We start from the raw sequence: 21421 nt of genomic DNA, 5'->3' as shown, positions 1-21421 counted from the left end.
TGGGCACGTGCGGGCGGGCGTTGGGCGCCTCGGGGATTGGGACGCCCAGGGCGGGGGGGCCCGAGCTGTCGGCGGCCTCCGCGTCTCCCTGCCGGAGTTGTCTCCGTGGCCGTTAACGGCGGAGGTGGGGCCGTCCCGCCGCCGCTCGTGTCCCGCCCGGGAGCCCAAAGGTGCACGGCGCCGGCGTGGCGTCGCGTAGGCCGCGTTAGAGCCCGGGTGGGTCGGAGGCAAGAGCCTGCACTGGGGGAAGCGGGCGAGGATTGAGGCGCTTGAGATTAGAATTCGAAGGGAAGTGACCCGCTTAAAAATCGCCCTTCTGTCGCAAGCTTAGAAACTTAAAAGGCGCAGTGACTTTTCTTCATGTTGTGGTTGGCTTCAGTTGTCGTTTGACGTTCTGCATTCGTTAAATTTTAAAATTTTGTCTCTTCAGCTCTGTTCTGCTTGTTTATATTGGTTGTTTACCAGCAAAAGTAGAGGAAATAAAAATCCAATTGTATTGTAGGCTTCATGACACACACGGTGAAACTGGGAAAAAATGCAGCTCCCTTGTTTGATTTGGGTTAAAATTGAACTTGACAGTGTACCTGTGAGACCCTGCCTACGCATATTCACACTGGATTTATTTGCATTAGTAGTCAGGGCAATAATATGCTTTGCTTTTCATCGGAACAAGTGCATTTCCATACATTACTGTTAATGGTCAAAGTCTTGCTAGGTTAAATCAGAGTTACAGTTGATTTCTGTGTCACTCCTATGATATCCTTGTAGCACAGAATGTTACAAGGTTTGCCTCCTACCAGCCAGTATGCCTGAGGTTTTCATAGTAGAATTTTGACATCAGCACTTTGTTATTCTGAGCAGTGGTTTGAAGTTGCTGGAACTCTCCTTGGCACGTTTTTCAGCTGAAGTAGAATGAACACTATTCGTAGTGTTAATTAAAAGGAACAATTTGTTTGTTCTTTGTGTTACTAACAATTTTAGTCTTTCCTGTTTCTGAACAACTGACTTTATGGTTAGTGGTGAACAATAGAGTCCCAGATGGGGGCTCCTGGGAGAGAGAGAAGCTACTGAACAGAAGTTCTTCCTAGAACTGGTTCATTGTCAAGTGAATCAACTGTTAAAGCATCTGTGTTTTAACCGAGAGGGTTATGAAGAGGGCCTTGTTGCAGTATCAGGAACTTGATGTGCAACTACCTTTAAACTACTCTTTTTTTTTTGTTTCTGTGTCTGTGGTTTTTGTTTGTTTGTTTGTTTTTTTAAATGTTTTTAAAGAAGTTATGTTGAGGAGAAGTTTCTACTGTGTACTTCTGTGATGCCCAAGCAGCTCATCTATTGATACTTCCTTTGTAACTCCATGGTAAAACATCTTCTGAAAGTATCAATTTGGTTACCACATCTAGAAGTCACTTTTAAGAAAATGTGGACTGCTAAAAGTCTTCGTAGTGCTCAGATACCGTTGCTTCAGTTGAAAGAAGGCAGATTGTGTACTTCCATGATTCCAAAAGCTCAGCAGTTCTGGATTGGAATTCTAAACTATTGCACCGTAAGAGTGCCACGTAACAGAGTTAAATTCCAGGTAAATATTTTTGTGCTGCTCTTAAGTATAAGTGTTACGCATCAGTACAGTGATAATATGACTTCTTTTAGAGTCTACAGAGCTAAGCTTTTGATCTTGCATTCTTGTTTGTGAATTGAAGGTGCTTTTAACGAGGTAAAGGGCCAGGCAGTAAGAAGTTGCAGGAGAACCGGTGTTTCAGAATGAATTTTTTGTGTTTGATAGTTCTAAGTTGGGGAGAGACTTTTTTTTTCAAATTATACTTCAGACAATGCTGCATGATAACTGACAGGCTTATTAGTTAGAGTGACAGCCATTTAGTGAAGAATAGAACTGGAGTTCTCTGGAAAACTAACACAATATTGCACAAGAAATGTGAAAAAAAAAAAAAAATTGTATTGGCTTGGTAAGGGAGGATGAAAGCATAAAAATTTGATTATTAAAAAAAAATCTGTGGCTATAAATAAAAATAGTGGGAAAGCACACAAGGTTAAGACTAATCTTAGACACTGGCAGTTCCAAATGGGAAAGGTTTTCTAGATGTCTAATTGAGTTTGTCTTTAAAATACACATTTCTGCATGCACTTTTATACATACTAGTACATTGTGGTTTCAACTAGTTGGGAAAGCGCTAAGCAATTGAAAAATTAATCTGGATGGTTTTACAGATATTTTAATTGACGTTATTAATCTCTTTAAGGAGAAATAGTATCTGGATTTTTTTAAAATAGAAATATTTGACTATATGATTGCAGGTTTCCAAGGTAAATGATGAACGATCGGTAATAGATACAGGAATGACTACTACTGCAGAAGGAACTAAAATAGATGCTGGAAAAAGTCCCAGTGGAGTATGTGATGAAAGCCAACATTCACTAGAAGGTATTGAACCTTTTGCCACCTTCTTCTTAAGAAGTCAGCCTTCCCTGTCCTCTCCAGACATCTTGTGTTGATGATCAGGATGGTCTACACTCTTAATTTGAAAGTTTTGTATCATATGATGTGTTTATTTTTTAATTTTAACGGGGTTATACACAATTTTTATAGATTGCAAAGACTCATGTAATTTTCCTAAGTGTCTTAATGGCTGATTGTATTGTATAGTGGTTATTTTGTGTTGTGTTGTTTTTGTTTTTTTTTTTTTTCCTTCAGCTTCATCAGACTCTTTCAGTGCTTGTTCCATGTGACTGGATAGATGCAAAAATTAGTTTTCTTGTTCTCTTGCTAACAACTGTGGTGACTCTTAAGCAGAGTACAGTTTATTGGATTGTGTGATCCTGTTTTTGTCTGGGAGAATCAATTTCTTGAATATTCACTATGAATGGTCTGCAATGCCAGTGAACCTTTTTCTGTTATAAACATGAAAAAACGATTAAGCTTTCCTGTGTGAGTGGTGATTTCTGATTCAGGTAGATCAGTAGTTACAGTTATGACTTTTATTTTAGAAATGCTGCCTAGCTAAACAGTTCTTTCCATAACTGCTTGTTTTGTCGTTTCTAGCTAATAACTAATCCTCAAATGTGCTGGTTTGCGTCATACATTTTGGCTTCTGTGCTTCAGGGTGCTTGGTCATTCACATTCTATGAAGTTTTAATTTTTGTTCATGATGGCTTTTTAGTCAGTTGCTTTGGGCATTTTCAGCTTTTGTTTACAAGTGGGATGACAGGGAGGTGGGTAGACTGGTTAATACACTGAGATGCTATACTGTTTATATAATTGCACAGGAAACAGCAGTATGAGAAACTGTTGTGCTATTTCTTGTGCATGACAATTAGCAAAACAGTACCTATCCTGAAAAAGCTATATTGTACTACACCATAATTCTGGTGTGCAGACTTGTCTCCTTACATACATTCGCTTGTAGGTTTGCATTACAAATTGATGAGATACTGCTGAGTAAATAAAAATGCCTCCTCCACCCTCCCAGTATATTTTTAATCTTCAGTGATTTTTATTTTTTTTTTCCATGCAGATAGGAGAATATTTTAAATAAAACTCCTGGGTTTGTGTGTATTCCTGAAGGCTTCTCCACTGTCTGTAATGAGATTGAACAGCCCCAGTGTCATTCTGGTTTCTTCTTCTATTTATCTTTCCTTATGCTTGATTTTCTTGTAGACAACAGAAGGATACTATGCCCTTAGCCAGTTAAAATCTTTATATTTTGAAATTTGGCCATCATGTAAGATGAGAATGTTTTTGAAAAACAGTGACAAAAGTATTTGCTATGTCCTGTTTATGTCATATCTTCATAGTGTTTGCACTGTCAAGCTATAATATTCTTGCATATATTTTAAAGTTCATTGAAATTTTTTCTTAACACATGCCAATATGATATCTTCAAGTTTAACAGTCAGAACTTACATTAAATCGTCTAAGAATATTTGGTCTGAAGTCTTTTGGAACAGGTATTTCATACCATTTCTAATATGACAAGATTTCTGCTGTTTGCTCAGGCAGCTGAAAAAATGATTGATGTCCAGATGTGACTGTGCTTCTATTTCTGATACTCTGTAAGAGATTGGCAGTGAATAGTCATACTGTAGACTTAATTTTCTCTGTATGTTCTCTTGGGAGTTGTTGTAACCCTACTATTCTTTTTGATCAAAAGAACGGTGATCTACCAGATCATCAAAGCAAAAGACATTTTTGAATCATACTGTCTCTGAAATATACTATTCTAACTTGCAAATCAAGTCTTACCATGATACATTTGCAAGAATCAAAAGCAATGGGACAGTTTATATTCTTATAAAAGTGAGTATCTTGCTTTCTTATTTCTTGCTTTTCCGATTTTACAGGACATTAATCTAATGAATGCTTTCTTATTTTTTCCTCTTACTCAGAGATTCCTTTCCAAGGTGGAATGACATTGCTTAGCTGCATCTGTTAAGCACATAGTTTGTATAAATCCATGATTCTTATTCATCTGTATTCTCTTTATAGGTTAAGTGCTTTGTTATAGATTTGTTGTAAGAGGCCTTCAATTCAATGTACAGAAACTCCCTGCAAGTAGATGCATAGTGCTGAATTAAGATATTAGTTCCATATAATGCTTATTATGTACAATATCTATTGATTTTAATATTCTGTCACCCAGCAACAGGTACTAACTATCACTTAGGAGCTAAACATTACATGATTTTTCAATTAACAACTGGATAAAGCCCTGAGCAACCTGATTTTATCTGCTAGCATGTCATCTTACTTAGTGGTCATGAAAGCTCATCATTCCTGCTCTTTCCGTTTCCACACTAAAGAGGCAACTTAAACCAAAATCTGTTGCTGCATATGTTTGCCTATCTTCATCAGAATTGACACCACAGTGTCTGCAGGTGATTTCCTGAAGTAACATCAGCTATCTTGTTACAAACCAGAAAAATCAAGTATAGTTCTGAGTATATCTATGTGCTCTTTCAGCCCCATTCATATTGACGTATACCCAAATATACTAGGATCTTATTTTAATGCAATACTAAGATAATCTGGACAATATCTGGTATATCTGTACAATATTATCTGTTTAATAGCTTGCTCTCATAGTTGTAGTTATTTGCAGAAACAGAAGAGCTAATAAAATGTTTGTGGTTTTTTTGGGTTTTTTTGTTTTGTTTTGTTTTGTTGTTGTTGTTGATGTTGGGTTTTGTTGTTGTTGTTGTTTTGGGGGTTTTTTGTTTGTTTGTTTTGTGGTTTGTTTTTTTTTTTTTTTTTTTAATAAACCACCCCTAAGGATCTGAAATGCTCTGTGTTAGATTTCTAAGTTCTGTCCTTGAAACCTTTAGAGTATGTGTGTGTGTTACATTTAGTGCTTTGTATTTTACTTTGGTGAGATTTGATTCTTTCTTATTTTAAGAATAGCAGTGATACGTTGTGTGTTTTTTCTTTTCTGAAAAAGAAATCAGATAAGAATTTGTCTGTTCCTGATTACTAATAATACTAGTAAGCAAATGAGTTCCAAAGATGAAGGAAAAAATGGCTTTCTTAGAAAATTCTATTGAGTTCAAGGCTGTATGTGTGTAAGGGGAGTATGATGACACAGTAGCCAGTGGTTGTACAGTTAATTTGATTTTTACTCTAGGTTGATAATGGTGTTTACTCTCTGACACCATTATTTTATCACTTGAGGAGCTACTCTTATTTTCTGTATTGTTTCAACAAATCAGATGAAAATGTGCAGTTATGTTTTATATAAATATCTATATTTCTTGATTGTAAAAAGGATTTGTGCTAAGGAGTATTTTAAGAGTTGTTTTCAATTTTGGAGATGCTAAACTGCTATTTGTTTGATGTTAACTGCTTTTTTGTTATATAGATATAGTATATTATGTGTTCTGTGATGAAAGAGTAGATGTATATTATAAGATAAAATTAACTGATCCTTTTTCTGACTGTGAAACTTTATTTCCACAGCAAAAATGAAACACATCAATCTGTCATTTGCAGCGTGTGGGTTTCTGGGAATATACCACTTGGGGGCAGCAGCTGCTTTTTACAGGCATGGTAAGAAGTTACTGAAAGTTGTGAAAGCTTTTGCGGGAGCTTCTGCGGGATCACTGGCTGCCACTGTCTTATTAGCAGTACCAGAAAATCTAGAGGTAAATTAATAAAATCGTAGGTATAGGACATGATGATTTTCAAAGAATATTTTTGATATAATCGTCTACTATTAAGTATTTTTAAAATAGTTTGGCTCTTCTTTTTCTTCTTGCTTCTTATAAAAGAACAGGACTCATGTATATGTTTTCATTAACAAAATCTGTGACTTGTGGGCAGAAATGTTTATGAAGCAAATATTTCTTTATGACAAAATTCTGTCATACAAACTTTAAGCAATGTAAATATAAATTACATGTGTGTAAAAGTTGAGTTGTATGCAACCAGATATGCTTTAATATACTGCAATGTATTTGCACTTAATCAGTGTACATTACAAAGTTAATAATTGTTTTCTTGGCTAGAGGTTGGCTCGGTTAAGCAAATGCATAGCACCATCCTTTCATCCTTTTGTGAAAGGAGATGAAAATGGTAGATGGACTGTACATTCATAAAGTCAAAGAACACCACAGAGCTCACATTTTTTTCTTTGTTTTCTGTCCTTCATTAGACAGAGCAAGAAGTGGCTTGTGCCTCCTTTAAACTCAATACAGTTCATGACTTAACAGCAGCAGCCCCACAGTATGCCAGGGAGGATTTTAACCCTCACAGTTCTGTTCTGATATGCTGCATACATGTGTGTTTGGTTTTTTTTGAAAGAGATGCTACATTTTTCTCACCATACATCTAGTGTCATGTAGAGACAGCAAAGTGATATTCAATGATTACTCTGTTACAGGTTCTGCGGGAGACCATTTGCTTGTATTTCTTTTTCTCTTTAGATTAAGGCTGCTATACCTTCTTGAAGTGCCTGTAGTGACTTTTCCTTAGAAAATGCAGAGGACTAGGCCTTGCCCAAATGTTACTATTTCTTTTATATTTTGAATTACAATAAATATAATTGTTGCAGTGGAAAAAAGGCTGTTAGATTTTTGTTATAAATACACTTAGGTTTCAGCCCAGTGAGCATCAGGTAGCTTACTACAAGCCTCGTTTCTTAGAACCTTCACTGCATTTGATTTAAACAATAGCTCCAGCTGGTACCATACTTTGTCACTTATCTTTCTGTTTGTTTCTGCTGTGATATGAACTTGGCTTGGTGTTAGCTATCCTTCTCTTGCTTTCAGCAGGAAGTTCTTCCCTGGCCTCTTTCCACCCCACCGCTCCTCAGGTGCAACCTTTTATGACTTGGTATTAGGAAAATTCCACTCTGTTATGAAGACGACCTTACTTGCATTCTGTTCAGGTGTTACTCCTTTTCTGTAGCCTCTGACTAGTAGTTCAGTTTCAAGTTTGTCTGGTATAATGCATACCTCTGACTTTATTTTTTATATGGTGAGCACAGCAGATAGTATTTTCTTAGCCCATGTAAATTTTTCTGCTTTTTTTAGGCTCTGGGTATGAGTATTTGCTCCCAGCTTGGTCCAACTTACAAAAAACCTTAAGTAAAGTAAAAATATTAGAAGAATTTTTATTTTTTATGTTTGTGGAAATTAAGCCTATACTACGTTGAATCACATGGATTTTTCCTTGAAAATATGTTATTTTAATATAAATAGAAGAATGCTTCTTGAACTTTATAGTCCTTTTGATTTTTTAAATTATTTACTTTTTTAGTCACTCTGTTATTGTTTAAATGGAAAATTGAGAGGTATTTGGGGGGGATAATTCTTCTTAATTCTCATGGTATTTAAGTAAACGCAATGTTGTGTGCTGAACAGAATTAACTTTTCATATCAGGATAATGATATTATTACCTTTATTACATTTCTAACTTGAAATGTTTTATATGTGCAAATATAACTCTTACATGAGTTAATTTTTTTTTTCCCTCTCCCCAGAGGTGGCTGTTAGGCAAGCTGTAATTGGGACTTTCTCCATCTCCTAGTCTCAAAGCTGTAATTCAACCTTCCCTTATCTGGGAGAGAATGTAACATTGTGGATTTCTTGTTTTGACTGTTGGTATTCTGACAGTTTGCAAATGTTTTTCAGTTGTATCTTGATTTCTTTGTCACTGTTGAAAAAGCATGGGACTTGAGAATTCCAGGGAGGCTTGTAGAGTTATAGATAAGTACCTGTTTATTTCTAAAGTACTGTGATCATGTTTGATGTCAAGTTTGCTTAACTCAATAGAAGTAGTTAAAATTTCTAAACATGTCCTCAGTGACTATTTAAAATTTAGATATGTTGTTTAACAGTTCTAGCACTAAAGTTATAAACTATTCATAGCTGTAAGAAATTGTTGCTTTTGGCAGCAAGAATTGAGAGTCTAGGTAGGGTCTATTCTTAGTACTTGTAATATTGAAAGTAGTTTTCTGTCATTCAACTAGGTTTGGATTCATCCAGCTCCCTGACACTTTATTAAAGCATCTTAGGTAGAAAGATAGTAGTTCTCAGGTGCTTCTATGTAGGGTTTGTGGGTTTCTTCTCTGTTAAGAGAAAGGTGTCTGAATGTGCCTCTTTACAGCTGATTAACTACAGAAGAAGCCTAACTGTTTACTGTAGAATAAATTCAAGATGTGGTGCATAAAACTATTTTTATATTATTTGAATTGGCTTGGAACTGGCAATGGCAAGTACGTCGCATGGTAAAGGTGCAAATCTTACCTGTATGGAATGAATTGGCACAAATCTTTACAGTGATTGTTGTTGTAAGAGTGTACACCTGTTAACTTTTTTCATACATTTATGACAAGGCCATATAGAGAAAGTAGATGCAAGAACTACATTTCTGTCTTTCATTTAGGTGACTGCTCTGTCATACAAGTGATATGAGGAAGTTAAACTGTTCAGCCAGCTTCCTCTTGATCTTGTACTAATCCTCACCCCAACTCTTTTGCTTCTTTTTTCCATTCATTAAAACCTATACCCTCCTCAATAGGACACATTTTCTTCTTCATTTTTTTTCTTTTTTTCCCTTCCCCCAGCCACATCATTTATTTTGTAACTAACAACAGATTTGTTCTTCATGCGGGAAGCCAGTAAGCCAGGAACTCCAAATTACGTATAGATGGATCGTTTATTCTGTAAGCATGTGGTTATGTAGGTAAATATGGGTATAATATATTTATTGAGTACTAATTTCAGAAATTTGCATAAAATTTGATATAGCTTTCCCCAGGTCCCTAAAATCATTAGAGGAGTCTGCATGAAAGGATTTAAAAAAGGAACAGGAATACTGAATAATGAGTCTTAAGCATTCAGAATCATAATTCATTGTTTCACAATCTTTTTGGTAAAAAATAAATGCTACCTATTCCTTTACTCTCCTTTTTGGAATTCTTCTGGCTCACACTTCAAGCTATTTTTCTGCAGTCATTACTGCTTGGCATTTCAGCTTGCACAAAAGAAGTTCTCTGTGCAGTGGAATCTGCTGCTTGCTTTTCTGCAGTTGTCTTTTCTTTCTTTGTCTTCCATCATGGTATTGCAATAGTTAAGTACTCCCATAGTATTTTGTTCATTAAATACGTGTACTGGCTAGTAGGATGTTTTTTGCATTAGTGAGAAGAAATTGTAGCTTTTTAAATACTTGTATGCACCTTAAGGTACTTGTGTCTGGTATTAGTATCAAAGTAGTTTTTAAAATAAAAGATGGCTTTACGCTTGAAATGTGATTGTTCTTGTATTGGCATGGTTCAGAAAACTGATTGTTTAACAGTGATAATACATAGAAAAATAGCCTTTTAACTTTCCTTAATTGTTAAAGTGGTGTTCTTTTGAGGATTTACTATTGCCACTATTTATTTACTTATTTAAAATTGGGGAACTTGTTTTATTAGAAATTGGTTTTGTTTCTGAAAGGATCAACATTTTGTCATGTGTATGTTGTTACAAACCAAGCACATATGGGAAATTTTTTTTTTAGTTGTATCTTGTAGCTCTTTCTTCATTAAAGCTTTAGCCGCTAGTATGTTTTAGATACACAATTAAACATAACTTACCGTGGATAAAACATCATTAATGGTGAATATTTTAATTTGCAGACATGTAAGCAGTTTGCCTATGGATTTGCAGAGGAAGTTCGAAAATTGGACTTTGGAGCTGTAACTCCTGGTTATGATTTTATGAAAACGCTGAGGTACCTGTATTAATTCATCCATAAGATCATTTTTTTCTGTGAAACTCTCTAAATGAAAATGGAGAGTGTGCATATTTTTTCTATACTGTGGAGAGCTCAGCACTCTTTCTTTTACCCCTACCATATTTGCCAGGTTTTTAAATAACAATAGTGAATAATATTTAGCATTTTCTTTACTCTAGGGAAGGCATAGAGTCTATTCTTCCTTCTAATGCTCATGAGATAGCTGAGAACCGGCTCTATGTGTCAGTCACTAACACAAAAAATGGGGAAAATCACTTGGTTTCAAGTTTTGCCTCCAGGGACGACCTCATTAAGGTAATGTAGTTGAATATTGCTGCTTTAAATAGAAATATTTGAGTTTCTTCAAGGCTTAGGAGCATGTTACTTGCTGTACAAGAAATCGTGGTTTTATTCAGGCAGTCAGTTATACTATCAGTGGTGCTGCAACCGTAAAATAAATAATTTGTCTTGCAGTTTCACAATTATTGCCAAAATTTATTTTGCATGTGTGTGTGTCCTTTATCTGTTTTTAAAGTAGTACATTGAAGGCAAAGTCTATTTAAAAAGTAGCAGGGTAACTAAGGGCTACAGTAGATGAGAGTAAAATAGAGAATCTCCAGATTTTGTAATAATTTGCTGAGTCTTTTTGTACCTCTTACTTCACTGACACCATTTATATTATGTTTAATCACAAAAGAAAGTAAAGAAAGTTCCTGTCTTGAAAAAACAAAATCCAACAATTTCTACAAGTCCTTGTGGGGAGTAAATATAATGTAATGTTAAGTACCATACATAAACTGTATTTTAACTGTCACTGGAAAGCATATCTTTTACTGCACATCTCTTCTTTTGAATGCCACTTTTTAAACTTGGATCAGGATTGTATGCATAAGCTGATATTAAATGATAGGAGGATTCAGATGTATGTAAAGCAAATGTTCTTTCTAGTAGTCGATAATATCTTGGTGGTGGATGTCATACAGCAGAATAAAGGAGGAAATACAATAAGAAGGAATTCCTTCTTTCCCTATCATTGTGGGTGCTTAGAGTAAATAAGAGCTTCCTTATAATTAATACTTAAAGAAAAAAAATTGCACTTGTTAACAAAATCTTAAAGTATGCATTGGAAATTTGGCTTTAAAGTATCATTTAAAACAAATCTTGACGTGTTATTTTATACATGGTCAATCAGTTTTCAAAATTTGTAGGACTTAATCATGCAAAGATAATTATGCAAAAGGTTTATCTCAAATTATCCAGTGTTACTTCTAGCTATGGTAGCCAACAGTGACAAGAGCATGGAGATGATTATTCTGTAGGCTTATAGATTTTTTTGCAGTGAAATCTTCTTACTTGAAGACAATTAGAAGCTTCAAGATGACCTTGGAAGTATATACTTTTTCTTATTTTTTCAATAGTTCTCTAATTGACTTAACAACTATGTTATATTCTTTTGTTCCATATGCTAGGAGTGGAATGAGTTGGAACAACTGTAATAAAATTCCAAATAATTACTCATTGGAGTACATTCATATTGGCTGTTCTTGCAGGGCATCTCGTAGTACATGTTTTGTGTGTACCTTTGGCTGCACATGTGTCATTTATACAACAGTCTGAATGTTGGTGGCTGCCCAGGTAGCATGGAGGTTAGAGCTTGTTAGGTTTATGAAAGCGTATTGTGCCTCCCTTGGACATGATCAATGCATGGATAAAAGTACTGCTGAGCAGAGAGTGGTTTATAACAGCGAAACTTCTGTACTCTCTGCCAGAAATCTTTCAACTTCCATATGCAATTGGTTTCTATGCTTAACAAGCCTTATGATTCTGAGGTTTTTCGTAATGGCTAAACTGAGGATGTGTTGCTACAATTTTAAGCTCTTACTTTCTTTTACTATTCCCAGTGGATGTGGAAAGGCAGTTAGTAATCTCCCACTTTTGAAATGATCTTTACATATGTGAAGACAATCACGTACCAGTATTCCTAGACTTGCAGTTCTTAAACTGTAGGTGAGGGGAAAGAAAGGTGTGATTTGGATATTTGTGATAGGGCAGGGTACAGAACACTGTTGTGTTTAGTTTGGAAAGGTGAGAGCAGTGAACAGCAGTCTACGCTGATCGGTTAGTGCTAGGGAAATACTGAAAGTGTTGGTATTTAAAACTTAATCCTCTCCTCACTCTTGAGGTCTAAGTGACTTGATAAGGAGGGCCAACTGCTTTCTTCAGTCTTCTTGGAAAGAATTCACGCTTTGCAGGGATCACCTAGTTTTGACTCTTTTGCTTCCCTGAAGCTTTTGTCCACATTTCTTAGTTTAGAAGGGCAAAAGGTACTGAGATGGAGTTGAAGGACGGTGGAGACAGGGAGCTGGGCAAGGGAGGAAGCTGATGTTGGGAACTTGAAAACCCTGTAGGATATCACTGTCACATTTGAAAATCTGGAGTGGAATAGGTTCAAGGGGGACCATATCTTATGCTTTTGTGATGGAAAGACCTGTCTGGTAGAGCAACAGCTACAATTTCACATTTGGAAAATAAGAAGAGAAGTCCTTTTTATCTGAGCTCAGACAAAGCTCTGGTGCTTTAGATCACTGGGAAGAGAAATAGGCAAGAAAAGAGTTCTTGAAGTGAAAGTTAAAACCTTTGCAGTGAGCCTTAATTAAAACTTACTAGAGGAGAGGTGTCTAATTCTGAAAGTAGCTTAATTTGTTGTAAAAATAAATGCAGCTCCACCAAAAAAACTCAAGCATTTTCTTCCGTAGTTTCCATGGGTGGTGGCTTTTTTAGCTCCTGAGCCCTTCCATATAACGTGTACTCAAAAATATAATCTGCCTTTGTTCCCGAGATATGTCTCTTTTGCAGCCATGCAAGCACATGCATGCATATTCACTACATTTAGCCACGTGAAAATTTCTGGCATATTGCACTTAATCCACACATCTGCCCCTTCTCTTTGAAATGCTGGATACTGATTGTATATATGGGTAGGTACATAGGTATGGAGATACACACATACTCTCTCATAGATATTGCTATAACTGGATAGAAAGGTATGTGTGTGTGCAGATCTATACATGACAGAAGAGATGTCCTGATCTAAATAAAAACCATAAAGGTCGAGAACTGCTGTACACAGCTATATGTAGGTTTACAGCAGAACAAATAGTAATTTGTTAAAACTTGAATGTATTAAATGCAAAATATCAATAGTGATAAAGATACACATGAATTTTCAGGCTGTTTATAGTGTTTTGGAATGTTAAATTCTTAGAAAATCTGATTAAAAGAGTAAATACTATATAAAAATGCCAGCAGAATGATTGGGTTGGCTGCTTCTTTGACAATGCCATATATCGCTTTTTTTTTTTCAACATATGCATATTTAGTTTCCTCAAAATTACAGATTTACTACACATTGTGTAAGACTAAGTTCATACTCTTGAATTACATTAATCAATGATATTTTGAGAGTTGTCACTGTCAAGTCATTAAAAAAACCCCTATTGAATGGTTTGAGTTGCATTTTGACATACCACAAGACATTTTGAGATGACACTGGTTTTATGTAAAACTAATATATTGACTGATTACTGCTGTAGTATTTAATATAGATGAGTATGTCTGAAAATATGGATTGGTTTAGGATTAGTTTGTTGCATTTTCTTCAGTTTTGCTCTCTATTCTTTCTGCTTGCTTTTCTCTAGGTCCTGCTAGCAAGTAGTTTTATACCACTATATGCAGGAGTTAAGCCAGTGGAATACAAAGGAGAGGTAATTTTTCATTAACTCCCAACTGTTTTTTCTCTGTGTGTAAGAGCATTCTTCATTTATGAAGTAATTATTTGATCTTAAGGGAAGGCAACTGCAGTACTCTATTTTGTAGAATTGTTACTGTTTCTGTTGATACTGTATATTAACACCGCGAATGATGACCTGAGTTTGTTCATGTGTTGTTTCAAAAATTGTGTGTGCTGAGACCGAAATGACCTCCATAGCATGAAGCCGTTTCCTAAAGATAATGTCTAATGCTTACCATGAGAAGAAGCTTCTCAGTGAAGTTACTTCTCATAACAAGCTATGTTACCAACTCAAAAATATTTTTTGCAATTTAAAGGCACACTGTTCTGCTTTTCTGTCTAATGGAAGGAGTGTTAAGGGAGGTTCTGGCAGATTGGGTGCTGCAGGAGTATGTCTGTGTTTATGTATGTGTTCTTCTCATGTTCTGTACAGAATTACATGCTTACTAGGTATTTTCAAATCTCTTACCTATGGACAAGCATTAAAGAATAAACTTTTTTGCCTCATATAGCACACAGCTAAGAAGTTTTCAGAGGTGTTCACTACTATAAGAAAATCTTTTTACAGTTGCCTCTGTACTTGATTCAGGTTCAAGAACTTTGTCATTTTTTACCTAAATATACTAACATTAAGTGTAATTTTGCCTGTTGAGTCTGTATGTAATTACACGGATTTTAATTACTAGAAACATGAAAATAGCTATTTCTTTCCTTCTGAGAAATATGTTATATTCTTTCCTTTATTTCCTCTACACATGTAAATGATGCCCTTAGGACATCTATAATCTTGGCAACCACGCTGGAAAAAAAAACAAACAAAAAAATCCCAACACAAACCCATATGCATTTGTTTCTAGCAAAACAAGGTTGAAGTTTGTTATGTCAGAAAGCTTTAGAGTTATGTATACAGCAACACATATGAGCTAAAATGTTTGAAGGGTTTAAGTCAGTATTGCCTGACTGCTTGAGTTAAATGGAGACTGCTTGTAGCTTCCCAGGGTCTGGAAATTTTGTTGGAGTCTATGTGTTGCTTGTGCATTTCAAAGGGCTTATGTGGATGTTTTAGGTTCATTCTGCCATTAGTTAAATGGAAGGAAGTGTCATTAAATTTCTTGTGGTGTTCTTTCAATTAAGAAATTGAGAAGTTGGCTCAGAGTTCCATGCAAAACCTATTTAAAACCTGCTGCTGTTATGATTTGTATAGGTATTGCAGTATTTACTGAAACACCTGCAGCCTCTTTCTAGTGGACATTTCTCATTCCTACCTAACTTTATTTTCTGCGTTCAAAAGTGAATTCGATGAATGTTTTGTGGAAGCTGGTTCTTATACTTGAAAACTTGTTGTGATTCCCAAAGCATCTTATTACTCTGCTACTCTCTAAGTGAGATTCAGAGAAGACAATTTCTGGGAATGAGGTTGCTTTCATTTATTTGTTGGAATGATTAGTTCTGCATCTTTGCACTTACTTTTCTCATACTCTGTAAAAGGGTGTCTTTGTGGTTTTGTTTTTTTGTTTGTTTGAGAAAACTGTTGCCTGTAAATGCAACTAAAGACTTCCAGTCTTCAGTCCGAAATACCTAGAGCAGGGTGAGAGCAAAAACCTTAGGATCTCTCTTGCAGTAGTATTTCCGTGGTTTGGAATAGTGGGTAATGAGTGTATGCAGGTGGGGAATAGGGGCCCTAAAGCTTGCAGTGTAGAGTCAGATACACGGTGTGTAACTTCATAATCCAAACATGGTAAGCACTGAAGTCAGTAAGATGGATTGGATATTGATTTTGGTCTGTGAGGCCACTTGTCATATTGGTATCATATTCTGAGTTTCCTGAAAGCTTTACTGTAACAGACCAATGTTTTGTCTGTCTCCCTTCACACTAGTTTCAGGGAGTACATTCCTCAGACCTTATGATGGTCCATGGCAGCATGGAACTGAGCTTACTCCCTGCTTGCTTCTGAAATCTACTGGCCTTGACTGTGCTTCAGAACAGTTGGTCTGAATATTCTCTGAGCTACATGTGTCTCCTGCATACATATCACCATGTCATCTGAGAGTTTTTAAAATGAGTTTCAGTGTATTATCTGAGGTACATCGCATGATATGTGAGGGGCAGTTTTGCTGGAATAGTATCAGAAAACAGCCAAACCTGTTTCTAGCCTGTTCATACTGACTACAGAGAGTGAACCCCAGGGTAAACTGTTCCCAGTATTGCACTTCAGTTTTCTTTTTTGGGAAGCATTTGGCTCACACTGGAATTAGCTGGCATACCTGGATTATGCATGTTTGGAGGCTAGACTTTTGGGGTGAATAAGCTAAATTGCATGGTAGCACAGACATAACATCAGTTTGTTCATATATGTTTTATTCTGGCTTTATGAGCCTAAAAATCATCTGAAGGGAAAGGGAGTGTAAGATGACATCTGAGAATTTATAGTCAGTTAATGGCCTTAGCCAGATTTGGCCAGCTTTTTACCTGGCTTGGGTATTTAAGGTGCCCTTGGATTATGCTTACTGTAATAGCAGGGCAAACTTACTCCATGCGAAATTGTCTTCTTTGAGTTGGTTTGATGTCCTCTGAATCTTTGGCAAGGTTAATCTTTAAGCCAGGTAAAGATCTGCAGATGATTGAGTTGACTGTTTCTGATGATGAGGCTGTAATTTGTGTCACTGTAGTTTGTGCAGAACAGCTTTGTAAAAAACATCTACTGGCAACTGGGTAGATTCTGTTAGGTCCATCTTGTGTCCTCAGTTTCATTGTCTGGTTTGGTTTTCATTGCACGTTATTTAAGAACATTATCTTTGCACTGTACTTACAAAAGAGAAACTAATTGAGAAGTTACCAGGAATTTACCTCATCAGATAAGAAGCATTTTTTAAAAATTGGTTAATGGAATTAAAAGAATCTGGGGCATTACATCTCTTTATTTGCAGCATGTAGATGTTTTATTTTAACTATGTAACATGAGGGACTGTGGAGCCAAAATATTTTTGACTGAGAAGTAGTTTCACCCAAATGCTTGAAAGAAAATAAAATGACAGAGGGCATGTTGTCCAGGAATAACAGAATCTACAAAAGGTAGTGCTTAATAAAAAGTATTTCCCTTGCTTTGGTAATGTTGTGATTATCAAGTAAATATTGAAGTTGCATAAGAGGAGAGGGGAAAAAATGTAGATAATCAGAATTTTTTAAAGTAGGAGAGCTTTTAAGTGATAAAAATAGTAAGCTGGACTTGTGAAAAACATTAATAATGTCATCTGTTATGGTGTCTTTGACTTTGCTTAGGCAGGGACTTCACTGTTATTGTTTCTGCAGGAATTGCCACAAAAAGCCACTTAATATTCCAAGGAACATTGCATATAAATCAATAATAACATACCCACACACATAGGAAAAAGCCTCGGTGTTAGAAATGTTAGCTATGTTGCACCTTTACTCACAGTTATTGCAGCAATGGTGTAATGGAGTTCAAGAAATCTGAAGGATAGTGTTGTAAGGTTTCAAAATTATTGTAGGATAGTTTGTGTGTATGTGTTTTATATACATATATTTAATCATTTTCTAAGGCAAAACAATCTCAATCCTAAGCACTAAGAAATATAATTTTTCTGGAAGGTGAAGAAATTCAATGACAGATTGTGGGTACCAACATCAGCTAATGTCAAGAGTCAGGCTGTAAAACCTAGGGCAAGGTGAATCGTGCTAGAATTTTCTCTCCCTTGATGATAGTGAAAGTGTAGAGTGACTAATTGGATGTCAATATGTAAAGTTTGGTGAGATACATCTGATCACCAGATGTCATATGTGGTGTCAGTGAATGCATCTACCTGTAGACTGATGTTGAGTTTTGGTTTATGCGTGTTAACACAGAAAGTAATATGAATGTGTAAATTATATTGACGAGATGTGCCACAGCTGTCCCTGCTTACTACAGTGGGATGGAATTTGGCTGTGATCCCTGTGAAGAACAGGCTTGTGCCTTTGGAGTGCCTTTAAAATCAATAAATATGTGGGGGTCTGCAAGAAATTCTTGGGTTGCTTTTGTTATTTTTTCCTCATACTCAATTGCTATGGCAGACTAGATGTCTGCTCCTTCTCAGGTGCCATAGTTGTTCAGCTCCCTCCCACGTTTATCCTCCGCTTTCCAGCTATTGCTGTCTTGTGTATAAGTAAGAAGACAAGAGGCTCTGAAAGAAGAAGAGAGAACTCATGTTTGGTTTAGCTTGTGCTGTCAGTTTACCTACACATACAGATTGTCCAGCTCCAGATTTAATCAGAGTAATGTTTTAGAGGAGTACGATTCTATGATTCTGTGAACATGGTTCACATGTAGTATTGACAATCTTTTCATGTATGTTGAGAAACTTTCTGCATGGGAAATGGTATTATTAAATCAACTAGCAAGCCTTATCTGTAGCTTGATAAATATATTACGTATGTATTTACACATTAAGCCAAACGTTCGTTGGTTAAACACTCTGTGTGTACATTGTCAGTTCCATGATTTTTATGCCTCATATTCAAGCTTATTCACGGTATTCTGAGGAGGAAACTTCTAATTTTTCCTTGAGGGTGGGGTGGAGGAGTCAAGGACAGGAAGGGTGAAGTATTCAGTTATGAACATACTAAGGTTACTTTGAAAATATTTTTATTTTCTAATAGAAGTGGGTTGATGGTGGCCTCACCAATGGCCTTCCTATCTTGCCTGTTGGAAGAACTGTGACAGTTTCTCCTTTCAGCGGTCGATTAGATATCTGCCCACAAGATAAGGGACGTGTGGATCTTTATGTTAAATTTGCAAAACAAGATATAATGGTGAGTGGCTTGTTTATTAAATAACTTAAAAAGAAAAGGCAGTTGAACAGTTAAGGTTATGCTTATTTTTAAATGTCTGTTTTCTGCTTATGTATCAACTTAAGTAATGTTTTGGCATTTTCTCCTTTGCAAATGGAGCGTAAACAACTTTTTAAACACGAGAAGGAAAACGTAGAATAAATTTTGTCAGAAAGATTGAAAACCAAAATAGAGCAAGTTATTGCAGGCTACTAAATGGAAATCATCTAGGCTTGCTTTAAGTAAAGGTGGGTGAGGAAGCAAGACTTTTGTAGAATACCTCAAGAGAGGGAAACTCCAGAATACCTTCATACTTACTGAAATTGGCTGCTCTAACTGAATTTAAAATACAAATTGAAGTCATACATTTGAAATGTAAACAGTGACTTCTCACCTCATTGCTCAGGAGAGCTCATGTTAAGATTTTGAACATTTGTGACTGCAACGTTTTTCCAAAAGTTATTTTGTTAGATGTTACAGAAATATTTCTGTATATTGAAATATAGGCTAAGACTGATTTTTATGGCCATATTTTCATCATTGACATTTCTGTCTTTGCAAGCATTGTCTTACAAACTTTAACCACTGTATTACTTCCTTTGACATGATAAATAGCAGTAGACTTAGCTGTCAACAAAACTGCATTAGAAAGAAAAAAATAAAGTTTAGCAATAATTGGTACTTTCTTTTAAAGTTTATTTTAAACAGGGCTTAATATGTTTTCTTAATTTAGTAAAGTCATCCTAAATTGGACCAATTTCTGAATCTTTATAGTGTTTCACAGATTTTAAGCATGATAGTACTGGGTAAATGATCATAAAGCATGAGATTATTTACTTCATATGTACTGAAAATATATGCATTAGCTTACTACATATTTCTTGATTGTGATTTGTTTCTAGTATCTAGTGGATCTAGAGGAGGAAAAATGAGCTGGTGATTTAGATTATGGATAGAAAATTAATTGTGGAGTTACGTTGCTTCTAGGGTCCTGCAAATGCAGGCTTGTGCAGAATCTCAGGCAACATTTTAAACTATTTCACTTGAAGCACTCTTAGCTTTTAGAGCTATAAAAATGTAAACTAAGAATATTTTTTTTCAGTAATGTTGTAATCTGCATAAAATGAAGAGTTGTGTATCTTAATTTATCTAGATTATAATGTGAACAGTTTTCTGTCTCTTTACACCTCCTCCATCTATTAGTGTCAGAATTTGAATAATTGCTTACTTCAAATAATGAAGATCATTTTGATATTGTTTTTCAGAATTGTGTATAATAAATTATGTGGCTAAAGCATTAAATTAATCATATAAATGAAGTGTTCAGAACTGTATTAAACCTAATTATATTTTTTTAATTTGTTGTAAACAACTTAATAATGTCATTATATCAAGAACAAAGTTCTGAAATCTTTTCACACCATCAAAGTGACCACTTGAGATGCTGAGTAGTTCTTAATTTGTTGGTACTAAAAGCTACATTTATACTCATATGGCAAACATTGCCTGGGAATTTTCCCAAGAATGTGGTTGTTTGCATTAGTAAGCTGTCAAAATATTTCCTTGCACAACTTTAGCCTGTGCCAACTACCACTCTGCCAGACGCTTGTGGGAATGTTTTTGAAGTTGAAATGTTTCAGAGACTTTGGGCAGTTTTACAAGGGAGAGAGTCTGTCTTGAAGGCTGTGAGTTTACTAGTGTATGTCCAGACTGTATATGCCAGTTTGTCTTGGTGCTCAACAGTGTACCTGGACATGGTTAATTTACTGGTGTAGACATAGCCATGAATTTTTCATTTTGCATGTGGTACGTGGAACAGATGACAGAACAGATAGCAACACAGTTAAGTCTAGATAAGTTGCTTTAATAAACTAATTTATAGCTTCTCGCTCTGTTGCAGCTGTCTCTGGCGAACCTGGTAAGACTTAATCAAGCTTTGTTCCCACCAAAGCAGGAGAAAATGGAATCATTGTACCAAAATGGATTCGATGATGCTGTACGTTTTTTACTGAAAGAAAACTGGTTTGAATAGATGGTATACAGAAAATTAACAAAACCTGATGGCTGTCAAAATGGAGCTCCAGGCATCCTACAGAATCTGGGGGATTGCTGTCCCAATTCCAGATTGTGAAAATACGAATCCAAGTGGAATTGCATCTACATCTTTTGGCAAAGTGTCAGTTGCACTCTGAAGACCTGTATGAACATGTCAGAATGGAATTCCACTTGGCCTGGTGGTTGTCTTGTTTTGAGGAGATTCAAGCCTAGATTCATTTTGCTTCAGCTGAGGACTTGAGTGTGGGATTTTTAAAAATCTTGTGTCGTCATAATTGCAGAAATTTGGAAAAGTCTTTCTTGATGTTATTTGGAGAGACAAATCAAGCTTGTACCTTAAAAATCACAATTTGCACTGTTCACTTAACATAATAGTTGTGCATTGGACAGCTGCATCCTATAGTTGGATGCTTATAACATTGCTGATCTAATATGTATCTTTCAGTGTTATAATGACTAGAACACTTAGCACTAGCCACAAGAAATAAAACATTTGCACTCTTTATGTGTTATTTTTTAACA

The 21421-nt window shown here is 35.7% G+C and overlaps 1 protein-coding gene across 2 annotated transcripts; it reads left to right on the top strand.

Moving 5' to 3' along the window:
• The first annotated feature begins 1025 nt into the window (after nt 1–1025).
• PNPLA4 (patatin like domain 4, phospholipase and triacylglycerol lipase) lies at nt 1026–21009 on the top strand. Of its 2 annotated transcripts, XM_080355063.1 has the most exons (8): nt 1026–1576; nt 2311–2437; nt 5963–6147; nt 10129–10223; nt 10406–10541; nt 13925–13990; nt 18674–18826; nt 20745–21009. In XM_080355063.1, exons 1-8 carry the CDS (start codon nt 1355–1357, stop codon nt 20874–20876), a joined length of 1116 nt encoding a protein of 371 aa, XP_080211189.1. In that variant the 5' UTR covers nt 1026–1354; the 3' UTR covers nt 20877–21009. The 2 variants fall into 2 exon arrangements, with proteins under 2 accessions (XP_080211189.1, XP_080211188.1); XM_080355062.1 differs by lacking the exon at nt 1026–1576 and having other exon boundaries at nt 2389–2437; nt 5963–6052.
• Nucleotides 21010–21421: the final 412 nt, after the last annotated feature.

This window comes from Nesoenas mayeri (genome assembly GCF_963082525.1).
Source record: "Nesoenas mayeri genome assembly, chromosome: 1".
Taxonomy (NCBI): domain Eukaryota; kingdom Metazoa; phylum Chordata; class Aves; order Columbiformes; family Columbidae; genus Nesoenas; species Nesoenas mayeri.
This window is presented reverse-complemented; position numbering and strand designations above follow the sequence as displayed.